Raw genomic sequence first — 18,296 nt, 5'->3', positions numbered from 1 at the left:
AAGTCCACGGTAAGAGGGATCTTCAGCCAAGGCTTTGGTCTGCCAGCGACTGAATCCCTCCAAGCCAGCAGGACCCCCAGACGCCACACTTCCTTACACTCAGTGGCCTGTAACAGACACTCCTGTGTTTGAGACACTTCAAGAACTTTAATAAAGCACAATTTAAGTTCAAAACCCTTACAAACTGCTTAGTTGCAATTCTATTCAAAGACCCTGAGAAGAATTCTTTTAAAAAGCACACAGAAGATGTCTGTGCTATAGGAAAAGAAAGCCAGAGTAACACCTCCTTTCAGGAAGTGCTATGGTCCCGTGGGAGTAAAAGGTGGTAAAATAAAATATTATTCGGCCATAAAGGGGAATAATGAAGCACTGGTTCTTGCTACCACATTGATGATGCTAGAAAACATTAAACTAAAAGAAAGAAGCCATACACAAAAGGCTATGGTGTGGGATTCCATTTGCACGCATGAAATATCCAGACTAGGCAAACCCACGGGAGCAGCTGGCAGGTCAGCGGTTGTCCGCGGCTTGGGGTGGCGGGGGATTTGGAGTGACTGCTCACGAGCACAGAGTTTCTTTCAGAGGTGATGAAAATGTTCTGGAATTAGGTAACGGTGACGGTTGCACAACTGGGTGAATATACTAAACATCACTGAATTGTAAAGCTTTTCCAAAGAACCAAATGACACAAAAATACATGGTCACGTTACTGTAAGGTTAATGACAATCTGCATGACTTATCAAATAAGGCACCTGAATGGACGACACTGAAACCACACTAAATAACTCAGCTTTCCCTCAACTGAGAAAGCCCCAAATGATAGCAAGGCTTCGGTTCCTCATAACGCCCCCTGCCCAGCCCCCAGGCAAAGAACCCAGATGAGAGTCCTCACCGCGCCAGTTACGTCCAAATCTGCTCCATCCACTGCAGGGTACGCTATTACTGATCTTACTCTAGGTGTGTTCATAGAGAAATCTTTCAAAGGAAAAAAAGAAGTGGTTAAAATCCAGACATCTTCCCCGGCGTGGAGGGAAAAACAAGACGGCACAGCTCTCTCGCCCTACCCACCTTCCCCATGACCTTGTCCAAGTTACTAGCAACTTAATGTGCTGCTGTGCCTTGATTTACCCAGCTGTGAAAGTCAAATGATAATAACATCTCTGCTCCATCAGGGGCCTGTAAGGGATAATTAATGGGTTTATTAAGGTTCTCAGGGATCTCTCTGTTTGAGACAGCCTGCTATTATCACAAAGCTTAACTGACTCTTCTCTAGGGCGGTCAGGACCTGCTTCTATTTAAAGAGGTGGTGAGACTTGTTACAAAACGGAAAGCTCCATCCATCACTTTTTTCCCCCACAAACTTTTGCAAGAAATGCACATTCCTAGAGCCGTATGAACTGTTGCCTTAATTATACTAAATAACTGAATTTGAGAGTGAGAAAGAAAAAAAATGCTGAACTGATTTGTCTCATCCTTCATTTTAAGAGTTCAGCAAATCGGAGTTTGAAAAACCTGCTCAGGGTCAAGCACGAGGCCCGGAGTCAGCCCGCACAGCCCCTTCTGCTAGAACCAAGGACATTCATGAACAGGACGTCACTCCAATAAAAACGAACACACGTCCCGTATCAGCACAGGCCTGCACTGGTGATACAGAAACTGCTGCTCTTTTTCAGTTGCAGTCTGGATTTATCAGCTAAAATAACCCTATGCCACGGGCACTGATCAGTCGGCCCATGAGAGGAGCAGAGCAACACAGCCGGGGGACGTGAGTGGGGCCCTGCGCTCGCCCAGGACCCCACGGACTCTGGGTGGGACGGCTCTCAGCCCAGCAGTCAGGGGCTGACTCAGTCCCCTACCTGTGGGCCAGACTCAGCACAATCCCTTTGCAACCAGAGTTATACGAAAGGGATCTGGAAGCTCCAAGGGTGTTTTTTACCCCCCAGCACCCCTTCTCAGGAACACTGCTTCAACTTTGAACTGAGAAGCCCCTATCAACTTTCCTTCCATTTAGTAGATATTTGAGGGAAATGCCTGCTATTACGAAGAATTGTGTGAACTGCTGGGTTCCAGGCATCTTTGTGCTCCTCAATGTGCCTGTTTTTCCAGGGATTTTCAACGTGGTAGACAAATTATCACACACTCACACACACACACACACACACACACACACACACACACACACACAGAGTGATATTGCAAGGCAGTTAAGTCTTAACTTCCATCTCAATAACAAAAACAAAATATTTTGAGTTCAATAGAGGAAGAACCCACAATCACTCCAAGGTGAACATGCAAGGCACCGCCTACTTCTTTTGCAATACGATCCTAACAGCAATTCCGTGTAGAGCTTCTGTTAAGACTCCCCAGAGATCTCAGCAAGTTGTAAAATTGCTACTTACACCTCATCTTTTAAACACTCCCAATACATGTCTTAATCTTCTCTCCCTCCTTCCCCAGTGAGCGCATGCTGGCCTGCCGAAGACCACAGACCATCCACGCGGGGCAACAGGCTCGCTGGCCTGGCTCACCGGACACCTGGCATTTGGAGGCCACACGTATTAAGCCTATGAAACCTCGGTTTCTTGTCAACATTGTCAGCCGCCTTTTCTTCCTCAATCATTCTTATAAAATAAGACTAATGAAATTCAGTAAACAGTCATTTTGCTGCTACTAATATGCAAAGATGCCCAAACTTCACAAAGGCGTGCTGGGACCATTTGTCAACGGAAACATGAAAATCAGAATTAGATTCACAAATGGTGCCCTAGCAGTAAATAGCTAGTGTTGGAAAGGTAAGCGTAGGACAGTTCAGAACAGCATGTCCTTCTGTGTAGAAGACTGAATGCTTCCCTGGGAACTCCGGGTTCCACAGGAAGCCCGTGGGGAGTCGGGGGAAGGAGGGGGTACTCTGTGCTGTCCCGCACCCGCCTGCCCTCCAGGGGCAGCTGGCGGGGCTGCTGACGGAACACACAAAATAATTTCGCTAGCAAGTTCATGTCTGTTTCCAAATCTGTTTCCAGAGCTACTCACAAGTAAAATGGGATAATTTGAACTTGGTCACATTCTCCCATAACACATTAAAGACGCTAATGGACAAAAAGCAAAAAGGAATAGAACATAAAAAGGCTTTACACGGGAATGGACAATTTATAAATGGCTAATCAGAGCTGAGACCTGTAAGATCAGAAATAAATTTATAAGATGCAACAAATCATAACTGAAAGGTCTGAAATGAAAGCAATTGATTTGCTGTACTGGTATTTCAAACGTTATTGATTTCTCCTATAAACAAACATGTTTTTGCCTTACACTCTGAGTGGAAATCTTTAAAGTAGGTGATTTGTCATTCAGATCTCCTCCCTTTTCCTTTATGCTGTTAATTTTGATGGATTTTGTGGGATTTTGTGGATGGGCTCTCAGTATAAGCCATTTTAAAACCATTTTGGAAGCAGGTGGAACATTCGCTATCCATACAGATGCTTAACACAGGGGGTCCCGGAATGAACTCCTGGCCTCCCCCAGCGCTGCCCACAGACGGCCCCCCGCCCTCGCCCCATCGCAGTTGGTGGCAACTCTGTCCTTCCAGTCACTCAGCCACACCTGGGAGTCATCCTTGCCTCCTGTCTCCTCACACCTGCCCCAGTTTCTGAGCTGGTCCTGTAGGTGCTGCCTCCACCGAGAGCAAAGCTGGCATTGCCCGCACCCAGGTCTCTCCCTGTGAAAGCCTCGGTCGCACCCTTGGCCTCCTGTGGCCTGTTCTCAAGGGCCCTGCTTTTAAAAAATACTGGTCAGCTCGAGCCACTTCTCTGCTCAAATGCACAGGATGGTCCTTGTTGTCTTCAGAGTAAATGTCAGACTTTGAATTACATATAAAGTCCTCCCTGCTCTGTCCTCACACGTCCTCTTGGGTCTCCTCTCCCTCAGCTCCCCGGCTCCCTTGCTCCTCTCGGGGCTCACAGGACGGTTTGCGGGCCCTTCAACTCGCCACTTACATCTCCATCTCAGGGCAGCTGTGACTGTGCCTTCTGCCCGGGAGCTTTGCTTCCAGACGTCTGCTCAGCCCCTCTCTCACCTCCTTCAGGCTTCAATGTTTCAATGCTTCATTCTCAGCGACAGCCGCTCAGGACAGCCACTGGCTGCCCCACTGACAACTGCAACCTGCCCCCGCTCTGCTCGGCATGACCTAGTGACCTTGCACTTCCAGTCATTGCATGTCACAAAAGCATACATGAGAAAAAGACCCATTCAAAGCACAATACAGGCTAATGGATTTCAATGTAACCAAGAAAAGTCCACCAATAATGTTTCAGATTCCACATTGCAACTAACCCTGAAGGAACTAGCACTTGTTGAGTTTTGATGCAATATTAACGAATGTAATACTCCTCCCTTTCCAGCTATATGAGGTCTGTCTAGAAAAAGCCCAGCCATTGTTAATATAACGAGAACAATTTAGGCAATATCAATGTAACCTGGCAGCAAAGGAGAGTGGACTGGAATGCACATGTGTGAACAATGACAACTTCACTGTACTAGTCAGTGGGAGCAGTAGACACCACTGAGTATGTATACTGTATGGTTGTCACATTCAAAATGACTGAGCAAGTAGAGCAATGAACCTGCATCAAATCTTGCGTTAAGCTTGAACATTCCTCTGTGGAAACTATTCAGGTGATTCAGAAGGCTGCAGCTGTGGGCAACTGGTGATTGGCAGCTTCATCACGACAATGTGCCTGCTTATGCATCATACCTTGTGCAGTTTTTTGTAGAAACATCAAATCACCCAGGTGACTCAGCCCTTCTACAGCCCCTATTGGGTGCCCTGTGACTTCTATTGGGTGCCCTGTGACTTCTAGCTTTTCATAAAACTAAAATCACCTTTGAAAGGGAAGAGATTTCAGAACATCAATGAGATTCAGGCAAATACAACAGGGCATCTGATGGTGACTGGGAGAACTGTGTGAGGTCCCCAGGTGTCTACTTTGAAAGGGACTGAAGCATTACTGTCCCTGCACAATGTTTCTTGTATCTTCAATAAATGTCTTTTTCATAATACATGGCTGCATATCTTCTGGACAGACCTTGTATATCTATATGTAAGTTTGGTTTTTTACAAATAACTTCCACCAAAGCACTATATCACAACAGATTGAATGTAGAGGCTGCTAATAAAAATCCAGTTATTTTCTATTAAGATGCACATTAAAGAGATGTACAAAAACTGTAAAACAATACTATCCTTCTCACTAGTTTCTTTTTTTTTCTTAATTTTGGCTTGCAGAACTATTTTTTTTAAATATGCTTATTATACTAACACAAAGCAGATTCATTATTGTTACTTCAAATAAATTAGTATTTTTAAAACTTCTCAGTTCAATTTCTAATATAGCAAATGCCAGTAAATATACCCCACATCATACAGCTCTGATCATTTTTAACAGTAAAGGATCTGGAGTCCAACAAGTTTAGGAACTGCGGAACTACAGCAACAACAATGATGGATTGTGACTGTCGTCTGTGCAAACATCTACCCGCCCTCCCCCCACCAACACACACTGTCACACCCTGGAGAGGGGGATTTTCATTTTCGTACCTCTGCCATCAAACATGGTGGCTGACACACACACACAAATGCATTGTCTTACATTTCTGGGGTGGGGGGCAGAAGACTAAGTTATCAGGGCTGCCCTCCCTCAGGAGGCTCCAAGGGTGAAGACATTTCCATGCCTTGGCCAGCTTCCCGAGGCTGCCTGCTTCCCTTGGTCCGTGGCCCCACATCACTTGGACCTCTGCTTCTACCGCGTCATCGCCTTCTCCGACTCTGATCTCCTGCCTCCCTCTCATAAAGACTTTGTGACCACCTTGCACCCAGCAAGACAGTCCAGCATAATCTCCCCATCTCAAGAGCCTCAATGGCATCACATCTTTTAAGTCCCTTTTGCCATATTCACCAGTCCTGGGATTAGGAATGTGAACAGTCTTGAGGAGGGGGAATTATTTTGCCTTCCACAGCCATGTACTAAGATGATGCAGTAAAAATAAAGTAGAAAAATAACCCACCATTTTCCCTAAAATTTAAGAGTCTCCGGGTCATGGTGAGAAAAAAACGAGGGCCCTGGCTGGTGTGGCTCAGTGGATTCAATGCCAGCCTGTGAATCAAAGGGTTGCGGGTTCAATTCCTAGTGAGGGCACATGCCTGGGTTGCGGGCCAGGCTCCCCAGTAGGGAGTGCTCGAGAGGCAACCACACATTGATGTTTCTTTCCCTCTCTTTCTCCCTCCTATCCCCTCTCTAAAAATAAATAAATAAAATCTTTTTAAAAAAAAAAAACACTTTAAAAAAAAAGAAACTAAGAGCAATGATTACCCCTGAGAAAGAAACAAGGTGGCTAAGGACAGGGCAAGAAAAATTTACCTGTTTTATTTATGTAACACTTGTGTGGCCTTTACTCTGTCCCAGGAAGTAACTAGTCTTTCCATTAAAATCTAGACCTTTTCACAGTTGTAAAAACTAAGCACGGATTGCTCAATTGACTCACCCATCCAATGCCACACAGCTAATACGTGGGTGAGCCGGGAGCCAGGACTTGAACCCAGGTTGTCTGCCTTGTGTCCATACTCTTAAAAAATCACGTCCTATATAGCTGAGCAGGACCTACCTATCACCCTTTAACCTCTTACACTGCTAATTTTTGTACCATGCACAGGTATGACCAACCCCCAAAATTACACATAATCACACTATAGCTGTCTCCAGAAGTAAGCATTAACAAGGAAACGCCCATGCTTGGCCTTTCCTGGTGGTCTCAACTCCTTCACTGAGAGAAATAAGTCAGGAACGTAATTCATTTTTAAGCCTATTACAAAAGAAAGGGAACAGAAATGGAAATGCAGACAAGCATCGCTGGGCAATCGGTACTCGTAACCTCCACAGGAACCAGTCATGTCTTTGTTTCCCCCTTTTATGTAATAGGCTATAAAGAGTCCTCTTCCCTGCGGCAATCACACCATCGCAGAACAGCCACTTCCCAGGGACCTCACTCACTCTGCAGGCCCAGAGGACTGTATTTGATCCAGGCATCCTGAACTTCAGAAGGGCTCCTAGAAGTGACATATCCAATAGACATTTCACACAGTGTGCTTCAGAGAAGTTCTGTAGGTTCTTACCTGGAGGATGTATTTGCAATCAATGTAGGAGAAATAACAGAGGACTAGTTTGTACTCAAAATGCTGGCAAACTTTATCAGCTTCTTGCTCAGTTTCCACATGGCTTATGTTTTCCTTGCTACAGGGCGTCTCTCCCCACCAGCCGTCCCTACCACCGGCCAGCAGAGCCTGCTGCACCTACAGGCGACGTGTGAGGATCAATGACACCATTAACAGAGAGGGCTTCCCCATGCTGAGCGCATGTGGGTTTAGCAAGGCCCCTGAAGGAATTTCTACTGCCCCCCTAAACATTTATCTGAGTACTTGTTTGACAAGGTACTTCTAGCCATGAACAACAACAATCCTTAAGTTCAAAAGGAAGGATGCAACAGTGGAATAGCGGAGCTGATATTCAGGGGCACGGTATCTACATACAGTCATCTCAAGCCATACTTCAGTGGTCATGAAAGGACCAGACTAATCTGTATTTGATATCAGGTGGGGGAAATAACCAGCAGCACTTCCTGGTCGTTTTCAGGTGCCTGCCGTCATCTATCATAAATTCCTGCAAGTCAGAATTTCCCACAATGCGGCCCCAACAGACTTGCCCGTTTTTATCCCCATTTTATCTCCCCACACAAACCAGGCGACCTCATTTCTGGCCTGCGTCCCCGTCTGATCCCCCACCACACACTTCCCGATCGATGACCTGTCTATCTGCTGCTCAGATCAAATGCTCTTGACCTCACTTTTCCAGAAACCTCTCTCTGATTCTCACACCTCTCTTCCGGTCCCTGGTGCTTGAAATAAACACAAAAATCAGTGGAATTCTACCTCTCTGCTGGACCTCTTATTCTTTGTATTGCCAAGTTGTGTTTGCATATCACGATTTACTATTTACAAGTGTTTCGCTGTTCCCGCCCTACTATAAACGTCTGGAAAATGATGTCTAATTCATCTTCATGTGCCTGCAACATTTAACAAAATGTTATTTTTTATTTTGTTAGACAATAAATGAATGACTGAGAATGAGAAAAAGGAAACTAAGTCCCCAACAACACTAGGCTTTTTAAGGGAATTGGGACCCAAGGACCTTATTCCCTCCACTGCTAACAGAAGACCACGTACTGACTTCCACAGATGAGACTGAAAACTACCTTCAGCACAATTATAAGAAACTCTAAATTCTGAGGCCAAAGTTCTCGGTGTTCTGGTAAAAACTAGTATTTCCCAATCAGATTTTAATGTTTTTTTTTTAAAAAAAAAACACACCAACCATCTTTAGGAACACTAATATGTTTTTACATCTGGGGATCTGGGGTGTCAGCCAGACAGACTCAGTAATAGCCATTTTATATACAAACAGAGCATTCTCTGAGCTAAATGTGGTTAGTCATCCTCAAGCCGGCTCTGGAAGGCAAATGCCCTCCTCGCTCTCATAAACAGGAAATAAGAGGGTTTGCCACATCAGACCCGGCTCTGTGATTCTTCCTCTGGTGAAAAGGTGTGTGGCAGACAGATACATATGTTCCCGGAGCAATGCCTTCCAAAGAGCAAATTTGCATCTAAGTGGCTTCTGGTAGCTTGAGACTCCACACGACTCATGCATCAACTTAAAAAGCGAGTGACTCAAAGTAGGGTGAGGGACTAAAAAAAGCACCTCAGGCTGCAATTACCTTCATCGTCTGGTAAGCATTTGCTGGGCTGGTAGTGTCTAAATGGGAGAAGGAACAGAGAGGCCTTTTCTATTTTGTCTCCTGTTAAATAACGCCCCCAGTCTTAACAATGGCAATCCAAATAGCCATCTATCGACGGGACATGCGTGTATGCCACAGCAAGTTCAGGGCTTACAGAAAGACTTTGTTCAGGAACTCCACACCCAGTGAAACTCTCTTAAAAGCTGTTGGACTTTTTCAAAAGATGGCATACACTATGAAAGGGATTTGCCTACTTAAATCACAAAAACATCATTAATGGAAACCCAGTATAAACAGGGCTGGCGTATCCAATCCCTTCAATGGTCGCCTTGTTAGCTTAAAAATAACACTAGGCTCTTTAGGAAATTCCAGGGTAAAATTAATTCTCTCTATAAAGGGTCTTCACAGATGATGTTTCCGCTCAATTCAAACACAGCCTATGGACAGTTCTTCTCTTTCTACAGGGGGATCACAAACGCAGAAATCTGAACCCTTAAACACGAGCATCAGATGGCCGTTCATTTCTAGGGAAACAAAGGAACCTAACATTGAACCCTTGTCTATTCTCTATGTAGTTTCTGTCCACTCTACAGAGTCTCATGGAAGCATCACAGCAAAGCCGTGACTGCTGGGAGTTCTCTGTTCCTCCGTGCACTCCATAAGCTGAGGGGACAGTGTCTCCGGAGGGACAAACGAGGTGAGCTCACAAGTCAACTGGCTGTGTCAGGGTGGACACGGGGGGGCACATAAGCCCTAATTCATAAAACAGCACAACATACATGCACAACAGCTACAATTTACTGAGAACTTGACACATTTAGTCCAATTTAATTCTCAAAACCTTGGCACAGAAGGGTTCAGAAAACAGCAGGTCCTATGCCTGAGTTCAGACCCTCCCTCTTGAGACCAATGGCCAGAGGGTGGTACAAATAAGCTTCACGGAACCACAGCTTGCACTACCCCAGCCCTCCTGAAGGAGGCGCTCTATCAGGACCCAGGAATCTGCCCTTTCACAAGCTCATCAGGTGAGTTGTATGCACTATAAAGTGTGAGAACTACTGCCCCATTGCCAGTAGGGTGCTTCTTTTCTAGAAAAAGCACAGAACCTGAACACAGTTCCCAATCATTCCTCTGACTCCTTGGGATCTACCACTGTGGCCAAGATGTCTTTCAGTAAGGCGTATAAGTAATAAGAGGGTTGTTTTTTTTGTTTGTTTGGGTTTTTTTTTTTTTTTTTTGGTCACACCTGATTAAAAGACTAAAGCTAACAAATACAAATTTCTGGATACTTGACCAAAACCAAAAGTAGATCAAGAGCCTTGAACTCCATGTAGCTTATTCCCAGGGCCTCAGTAAATACTCAGCTTGGATAGTCAAGAGACAGATATGCTCAAAACAACTGTTTAGGACTTCTGCTTCTTCTGCTGATATTCTTACAGTTTCTGTACAAAAACCAGGGCTTTCCTATCAGAGAGCCAGCTGGTTGGTTTCTATTTACAGGCAGAAGATTGGCTTCTCTGGAAACCAAAACAGGAAAATCTTCCTTCTTTTCAAGTACAGGTGGCCATTTGTATCTGCGGGTTCTGCACCTGCAGGTTCAACCAACCAAGACTGAAAGCCCTGGGGGGGAAAGTCACGTTATTGCTGACACATACGGTGTAGTTAGGCCTCGATGGGTACATATGTGCGAAACATGTACAGATTTTTTTTTTCTTATCATTATTCCATAACCAATACAGTATAGCTATTTATACTGCATTAGGTATTACAAGTAACATAGAGATGATTCAAAGTATACAGGAGGATGTGTGCAGGTTATTTGCAAATACTACACCATTTTATAAGAGGGGCTGGAGCAGCCATGGATTTTGGTATCTGCAGGGGTCCTGGAACCGAGTCCCCATGGATACGGAGGGTCACTGTACCAGGCTGTCTTCTGGTAGTGAAGCCCAGGGAACTCGACATTTAGGGAAAGCCGACTCAGAAATGACCACTCCTAAGTCTAATTCAGAGTTGTATGAAAAACTGTTTTTCAAAGTCATTTAAACGATTTTACTTGTGCAATTTTTATTTTTTAGCAAGATAATGAGATTGTTGCTTTCTAATTCATTGCCAAAACAAATCCAAGTCATTTTTAGTAAGACATTCAGCTGCACTGGAGAGGGAAAAGGAGAATCACATTTGCAGACTTTTGTTGTGTGAGAAGCTGGGCTGGACACACGCAGACGCTAACCCCTCAACCTCCGGGTGACCCGCTAGGGCCGAGGTGGGAGCCTCGCCTTTTGGGTGAGGCACCAGGGCTCAGTCTCTTCATCTGGGCTCCCCAGAAGCAGAGTCCGTGCCAAGAATGCGGGTACAGAAGTTTACTTGGAAGGTGACCCCGAGAAGCCCAAACAAGGGAGTAGGGAAGGTGAGACCTGAAGGGCAGGAGGCCCATAAAAGGTGTGCAGGCGAAGTTGTCATGTGCAAATGGGGCTCACTTCCAGGGCCCACCTGAAGAGTTGTCTCACAGGGAGCAGGACACTGGGAGCATTCACCCACACCCATACCTCCCCGGCTGAGGGCTGCCCCCACGTTGCACAACCTGGAAAGGGCAGGCCGAGACTCGAACCCAGGTCTGACCGAAAGCCTGCATGCTTGACACCACATCACACAGGCCCCATTCCCGTGTTGACAAACAGAGGCTTCTCCTATAATCGTGATATGCACAAATGAGAGACTCGCTCTTGCTTCTCTCGTTATCTTCCGTTTTCTCTCCTACCCACCCGATTTCCTTCCCGCCAACCTTAAAAATGGACAGACTGCCCTCTGGATGCTCATTCACGGGGCTTTCAATTCCTTCCCGAGCTCTGCAACTACCTCCAAAAGAAAACAAACCAATGCTATACATGCAGAGCGTCTGGGGAAGCAGTCCACCGCGGCTGGTTTCCGACACAGGCACCTTCTACAGACCAGTCGAGGGGCCAGTCAGAGCCAGGCAGAGGTGGCAGCAGGCCCACAGAGCACATGGTCTGGCCAGGACCCCCGGGCTGGTCAGTGGCTCTGGCCTGGACTGGGGGGAAGCACCGTCCAGGGAAGGGAGGGATGCGCAGATGTGGGCACCGCAGCTGCGGAGGGACCTGTGAGCAGCACAGCTGGGGACAAGCACCATCCCTCCGACTAACTGAGCCATGGCGCTCCGGAGGTAAGTCAGGAAGGCTGGGACATCGGCATGGCTCCCTAGGATGAGCCACACCATAGCTAGATCGTGTATCAGGACCTCTGCTTTATCCTGCTTCCTTGCAAAAAAAAGAAAAGAAGAAAAGAAAAAGAAAAAGAAAGAGAAAACAAAAAGGTGGTAAACAAGCTTAACCGACCTGCTTGATCCTTACTACTTAAATAAAACGGTGAATGTACTGCTTTTGCTTCTTTCTACAGAAACTCCTTCCTGCAAGTACCAGAAGTGTTGTGATTGCAGTGATTTCTTGTGATGATCAAATACACAGAGATGTAACAGGCAGGGAATGTATCCTTCTAGAATAATGAACCTGGAGAGGGGACACGGGGGCGTATTACGGGGAACACTTGGCCCACGGCGCAGCCCGGGGAAGCTGAATGATGGCCTTCACAGAACCAGGCAATTAATTAGTTCCATCATAATTTTTGTTTTATGACACTCACTTTTCTACACCAATAGTCGACTTAATGGTATTTTAAATTGGAGTGAAGCCTCGAGAGAGAAGAAGGAAGCACTATGTACCTTATTGAATCACAAATCTTACGATCCAATTTTTTAATTCCAAAAATGACCTACTAAACTCGCTTTATAATTAAATGAATCCTCACAACTTCTCTTTTGTATTTTTCATCCAATTTTGGTAATCATGCCGAGATTTCAATCGGAAATCTGCTCTCATTGTAATTAAGTATGAAAATTACACGGCGGGCTTGCCGGGTAAAGACCCAGCTTGGTCTCCTGGGGAGGGGCTGGCCAGCCTCCCGCAGGAGTGCGGGGGGAGCCCGGGTTTTCAGTGTTAGCTGGAACCCCTCAGTTACCTGACTACAATATATGCACGCATGATAAGCTCAGAAATTCAAACCTTCAAGCGATTGCCTCTTACAGAAATTTTACCTTTAGAAAAATAAACTGGCAAACAATTTTTCATTTTCAGGCCTATACCAAATTTCAAAATTCATGCTCTGTGTTGAAAAGTTTGCAGTTTACTGAGAAAGTAGTACTTAACAAAAGAGGTAAAGAACTGAATAGCATCCACTATTCTAAGAACCCAACAGATTACCACAAAAAAATGTTTTTGCCTTTGATCCAACACAATAGAAAATCAACCTCGGCATTTATATTGGGTTTCATCTACCTTCAGTCACAAAGCAATTACAATACTAAATATCATGGGTGGCTGGTGAAAGATTCTGCGATGTTAACGAATGTTACTTTGTACAAAATTATTTTCTATTTTCATAAAAATGTTACTATCACTAAAACACATAAAATTTTGACCAAATCTACTTGGTTGGCATTTGTGCTCTTCTCCTAATAAATGAGAAAATACCTTTTGAACAGCTTCAATAATCCAAGTTTGTAAGCAAAGTAACAGCCTAAAAAGTTCAGCTGTGGTTACCAGCGGTTGAGGAGGAAGAACGAACAAAGCCTACCATTTGCTGTATTCTTTTTGAAGTTATCCAGGAACTCCTCCAGAAGCTGGGACTGGTTGGGAGGCGGCAGCAGGCCCTTCTGGTCCCTTGAGAACAGGTCACTGTCCGACCAAGAAGCACACAGGGCCCCCTTGGGGTCTGGTGGCCGGGCAATCAGAGTGAGCCCCACACTCTTCTCAGAAAACAGGGCCTCCATCTGCTTTAGGTCAAGATCAGACACAGCCTCCCCATTTAAGGTCATGATTTCATTGCCCTTCCTCAGCCCTGCGACAAGGAAGGAGAAACAGAGGAAGAAGAGAGAGAGATTACTGAGAGAAAGGTTTCAAGATGAGAGAAAGGTTTCAAGATGAAAGAAAGCTGCAAACAGCCAAAGTGTGTTCTCACAGGGCTGCTCCGCTGCTATCATCAGAGAAAGTAACTTAGATGCCAATGATAACAGAACAAATTTCTGCTCTCTCAAGGTTAGGATTAGAAGGAGTAGCTTGAAATGGAAACGATTTGAGAATGATTCAAATTAACTGTTCTTCTTTTTATCTGATGTTAAGTGCCCTGGGAAATCACACTTGTTTGCAAGATGGTAACAGTCTCATCTGTCTCTCTATCTGGAAAATATGCATGTATGTTCTCCGAGTATGTGCATTCTCTCTCTCTCTCCCTCCCTGCCCCGCTCCCCGCCCCGCAACACACACGTATATGTATCTTCAATTAAACTATTAAGTTTACTTTCTTAAAAATTCCCAGAGAAAACATTTTCTGACAAGACTGTAGAAAGAAAATTTCACTAGCCAGACTGCATTCCAGTCTCGAGTTAAAAGGGAACAGGGACACCGCGCTGCACGGACCTTCTCCATAGGCCAAGCCGTCAGGGAGAACGTCACTGATGAAAATCCGGCTGAGACGCTGGTGCTCATCTACCTGCGCTGTCACCGCGAACCCTGGGGATGGAAATAAAAGGGAAGCACAAGTCCAAACTCGTCACACTGACTAATCTCCCCAATGCGACCAGCAGTATTTTCTCAAACCCCTATTCTTATAAGTACAGTATGTTGGCAAAGTCTAAGCTATAACTGTTTTGAAAGCATAAATATCTAGCAGAGTCAGAAAAAGAGAAACAGGTCCGATCTAAAGGTTTAAGAAACATGAATACACGACCTTATTGAAAAGTTTGAGGCCAGAGACCCATGGGCACAGCAGCATTATCCACAACAGGCCAAAGCCACCCAATTGTCCACCCACAGAGGACTGGATAGATAAATTACGGAATAGCCATACGCTGGAATAGTATTCACTCTTGAAAAAGGAGGACATTCTGACAGATGCTAAAACATGGGGAAACCTTGAGGACATAGTGCTCTGTGAAAATAAGCCAGGCACAAAAGAACAAATACTGTGTAAGGTGACTAGAGCGGCCAACTTCACAGAGACAGAGATGGGGGTTGCCGGGGCGGGCAGGCGGAAGAACGGGAGTCACTCTTTGCCAGGTGTGAATTTTGCCAGATGAGAGCAGCCCTGGAGACGGATGGCGGCGATGGCTGCACAGCCATGTGAGTGTGCTTAACGCCCCTGCACTGTCGTTTTTAACCATTCGACAGTGGGAAGCTTTGTTCTGAGTACTTCACCACAATTTAAATTTTGTTTAGAGACCCAAAAATACTCTTACTGAAATCAATCAAATTCAGTTCCATAAAATAAATATTTGTTAAGAAACACCTCTCTATGAGGTTGGGTAGGCATTTTAAGAAGGTAGAAAAACGCTTGGACGGAGAGGGTGCTTCCCCTGAATATGGCTGCACGCAGAGCGTCGGGTAAACACATCTTCCTGACTCGGAGACCCCCCTCCTCCCCGACCCCACCGTCAGGGACACCCGTTTCCACGTCCTGGCCTCCCAACGCTGGGAGCCCTTTGACGACAGGAAGGATGGCATGTGCCCGTGTGCTCTGTGCCTCGGGCGAAGCCTGACAGGCAGTGGTCACCAGAAAGTGTCTTTGCAATTGTCTTCATTCAGTCCTTCCGTCATTCAAGGGCAAAGGAGACTCACAAGGGCGACCGTGGGAAGTTGGGTTGAAGGCCAACACAAGTACAGACAAAATGTTAAGAAGGCTTTCAAGGAAAAGGCAACATACCATTGGGGTCAAACGGATTACGGAAAGTGAGAAACAAAGAACAAATCATACAAAGGACACTGGAACATAATAAACAATGCATAGAATTTGATCGGCTGGAATCATTTTAAGAAAAATAATTACCAGTATATTAATAATATATTTAACAAGACAAGAAATAGTCTTTCTATGGAGATATTGATTGATGATTATCTGCTTACTGAGTTTGTATGGTAAAAGACAGAATAAAACTCAAGAGAATTTTAGAACATGAACATAGTCCACAAAGAGCTTAAAGGAAAGTTTAAATACAGATAAACAGAAAGGTAAGCCTTAGACATCACAAAGTGCTTTGGGTAATATTGACCCTTAATTGTTAAACTGATGCTAAAGCAATCACATAGGCTTCCCTAAGCAAGTTAGACCTTCAGTTAGTTCTTGAAGGACAGGTCTGATTGACACATCGTGGAGAAGGGACGAGGAAGGGGGCGGGAGCAGTGAAGGGCAACGCTGCAGAGGGGAGAAGGCAGGCTAAGAGCAAAGACAGCAAAGACACCGAGATGAAAAGCATCATGACATATGAGTCATGAGTTAATCAGCTGAGAACAGCACCTGGCGCACAGTAAATTCATTGTAAGTGTTATCACCATCATTTCAAATGTCTCATCAACTTTTATATTTACCCCTTTTAATCACTTTGGCATTTCCCCCTAATATTAATACATCTATCTTTTTAGTCTGCTTCTATAAATAAATAAAAATGAAGAAAGATGAAGTTCAGAAACTACTGTCAGAATTTCTGAAAATGTACATTTAAAGGGAACAAACCAGGTCCGCAGGTACTGTGGCCAACGAGGAAAGGGGAGACAGGGTGCCCTGCACTCACCAAAGTCAGACACACTCCCCGTCTTCGTGAGCTGCACGTCGTAGACATTGAGCGGAAAGACTTCTATTTCATCGTAAACCTACAGAAGGTAAAAACCGCGAAATCAGGGATTTGATGTCATGATGTCCTGGAAATTTACTTAGATTGTTTCCAAACTAGATGCCAAATTTAAACAGAACTTTGCCCCCAAGTTCATTAATTTCCAAATTAAGAGCCCACGCATGTGGTTTTAGACTTCTCTTTCAGGGGCCGACGCACGCACCTGATCTTGCATGGATTCATGCGGGGCAGGAATACAGTACTCAATGTTTTCATCTACTAGTTTTCGAAGTTGAAGGCCATAGTGGCTGGGTTCCAACTGCCTCATCTATAAGGAAAAAGATCATTATTCAGACTTTAAATATTCTTTCTAAATTCATCATTGTTCGTTAAAAATCAAAGTGGAAATTTCTAAAAAAGGTGCCATATGTACGTTGCTGAGTTTAAACATATATCAAAAAGACTGAATTTAAATATGCAAGAGAGGCAAGAAGAGAATTATTTTCAAGGTCTTCTCTCAATGATACTGCTTATCACTAAAAGCAAGAGATATTTTAAGGTGGTTTTAGGAGCATATATCTGACGATACACAGGGGTGAACAAGAGTGGGTGTACAAGAGAGAGTTCATGAAACACAGGGTCTAGTCTTGTTTTATTACATATTATATCATTTATTTCTATTACAGCTGTAAACCTACTTCTGACAACTCTTGTATCATACTACACTCAGCAAATGCTATTTCTTCACATATTGGTTGTACCTATGTGGAAACTTTTTCCCCGCTACTAAAGTAGAGAAATTTATGAAAGGTGAACACCTTCATATGCTATAGAACTCAGAATTAGGAATTTCCTACTCTATAAAGTTTTCAAAAGGAAAATGTATACACTCATATACTTGTGTTTTCTCTCTCTCTCTCTCTCTCTCTCTCTTTCAACAGTGAGAAATTATCTCAGGTCTGTGTTCTACCTGGGTTTAGCGGACCCAGTACTTCTGACATTTTCTATGATTCAGAAGTTTATCAAGTTAATGACTTACAGCATTGCTACAACACAACATTGCTGACTGCCTGAATAAAAACCTTACATAATGGAGTAAAAAGAAATTAAATGAGTCAGAATATGAGCTACGTATATAAATGTCTGGTATACTAAGGCTTAACAAAGTTACAAAGGAAAACTAAAATTAAGGATTATCTACATTTACTAAGTGTACATGGTAAAGAGTTACCAAACTCTACATGTCTTTCTTTTTGTTTGTTTTACCATTTCATATATTTGACTGCACTTTCTCTAAAAACTTAAAAATATTTCAGCTCTCTTACGCCATCTGGTGGTCTACAGACATCTAATCTGATGGTGCTGAGTCTATTTCCTCCATCTCAGCAGGCTCTCTTTAAGACTTACCACAAGCTACCTTTAGAGAAATAAAACACAATTGGAAGAGTAAAGAAAACGTCACATAACAGTCTCCATGAAACCACTATCAATGTATCAAGTTACCTGTTTAATGTTGAGAAACGTAGTCAAACAAGTTAGTATTAGATCAAACTACTTCAAAGTTTAGGCCACCTCCTTCTAGGGCACCCTACCTAAGTAACTTGAATAACAGCAGCCTTCATATGTATTTTAGATAAAAAGGTACATATAGAATTTCAGTAAAATAGCTCAGGCTCTTTACTAAGGCAAGGGGTTGTGTCCTGACAGTCTATATGTCTAAAAGTTGGGGAAGGAAAATGCTCACTAATAAATATGTGAATTAATAATGTTCCCTGG

The 18,296-nt window shown here is 44.2% G+C and overlaps 1 protein-coding gene across 1 annotated transcript in view; it reads right to left on the bottom strand.

Annotated features, from left to right (window-relative positions):
• TIAM2 (TIAM Rac1 associated GEF 2) overlaps positions 1 to 18,296 on the bottom strand; it is a 175,751-nt gene that overhangs the window by 42,065 nt on the left and 115,390 nt on the right. Inside the window, exons 10-13 of the mRNA XM_054570137.1 lie at positions 16,744 to 16,848; positions 16,482 to 16,560; positions 14,335 to 14,427; positions 13,493 to 13,756 (exon numbers count right to left, since the gene is read on the bottom strand). Of these exons, the coding sequence (XP_054426112.1) occupies positions 13,493 to 13,756; positions 14,335 to 14,427; positions 16,482 to 16,560; positions 16,744 to 16,848 (541 nt within the window). The remainder of the gene's footprint in view (positions 1 to 13,492; positions 13,757 to 14,334; positions 14,428 to 16,481; positions 16,561 to 16,743; positions 16,849 to 18,296) is intronic.

Source organism: Pteronotus mesoamericanus, unplaced genomic scaffold (assembly GCF_021234165.1).
Source record: "Pteronotus mesoamericanus isolate MK-2021 breed Mesoamerican mustached bat unplaced genomic scaffold, CSHL_Meso_final contig_20, whole genome shotgun sequence".
Lineage (NCBI taxonomy): Eukaryota > Metazoa > Chordata > Mammalia > Chiroptera > Mormoopidae > Pteronotus > Pteronotus mesoamericanus.
Note: the sequence above shows the minus strand (reverse complement) of the source record. Positions and strands in the feature narration are given on the sequence as shown.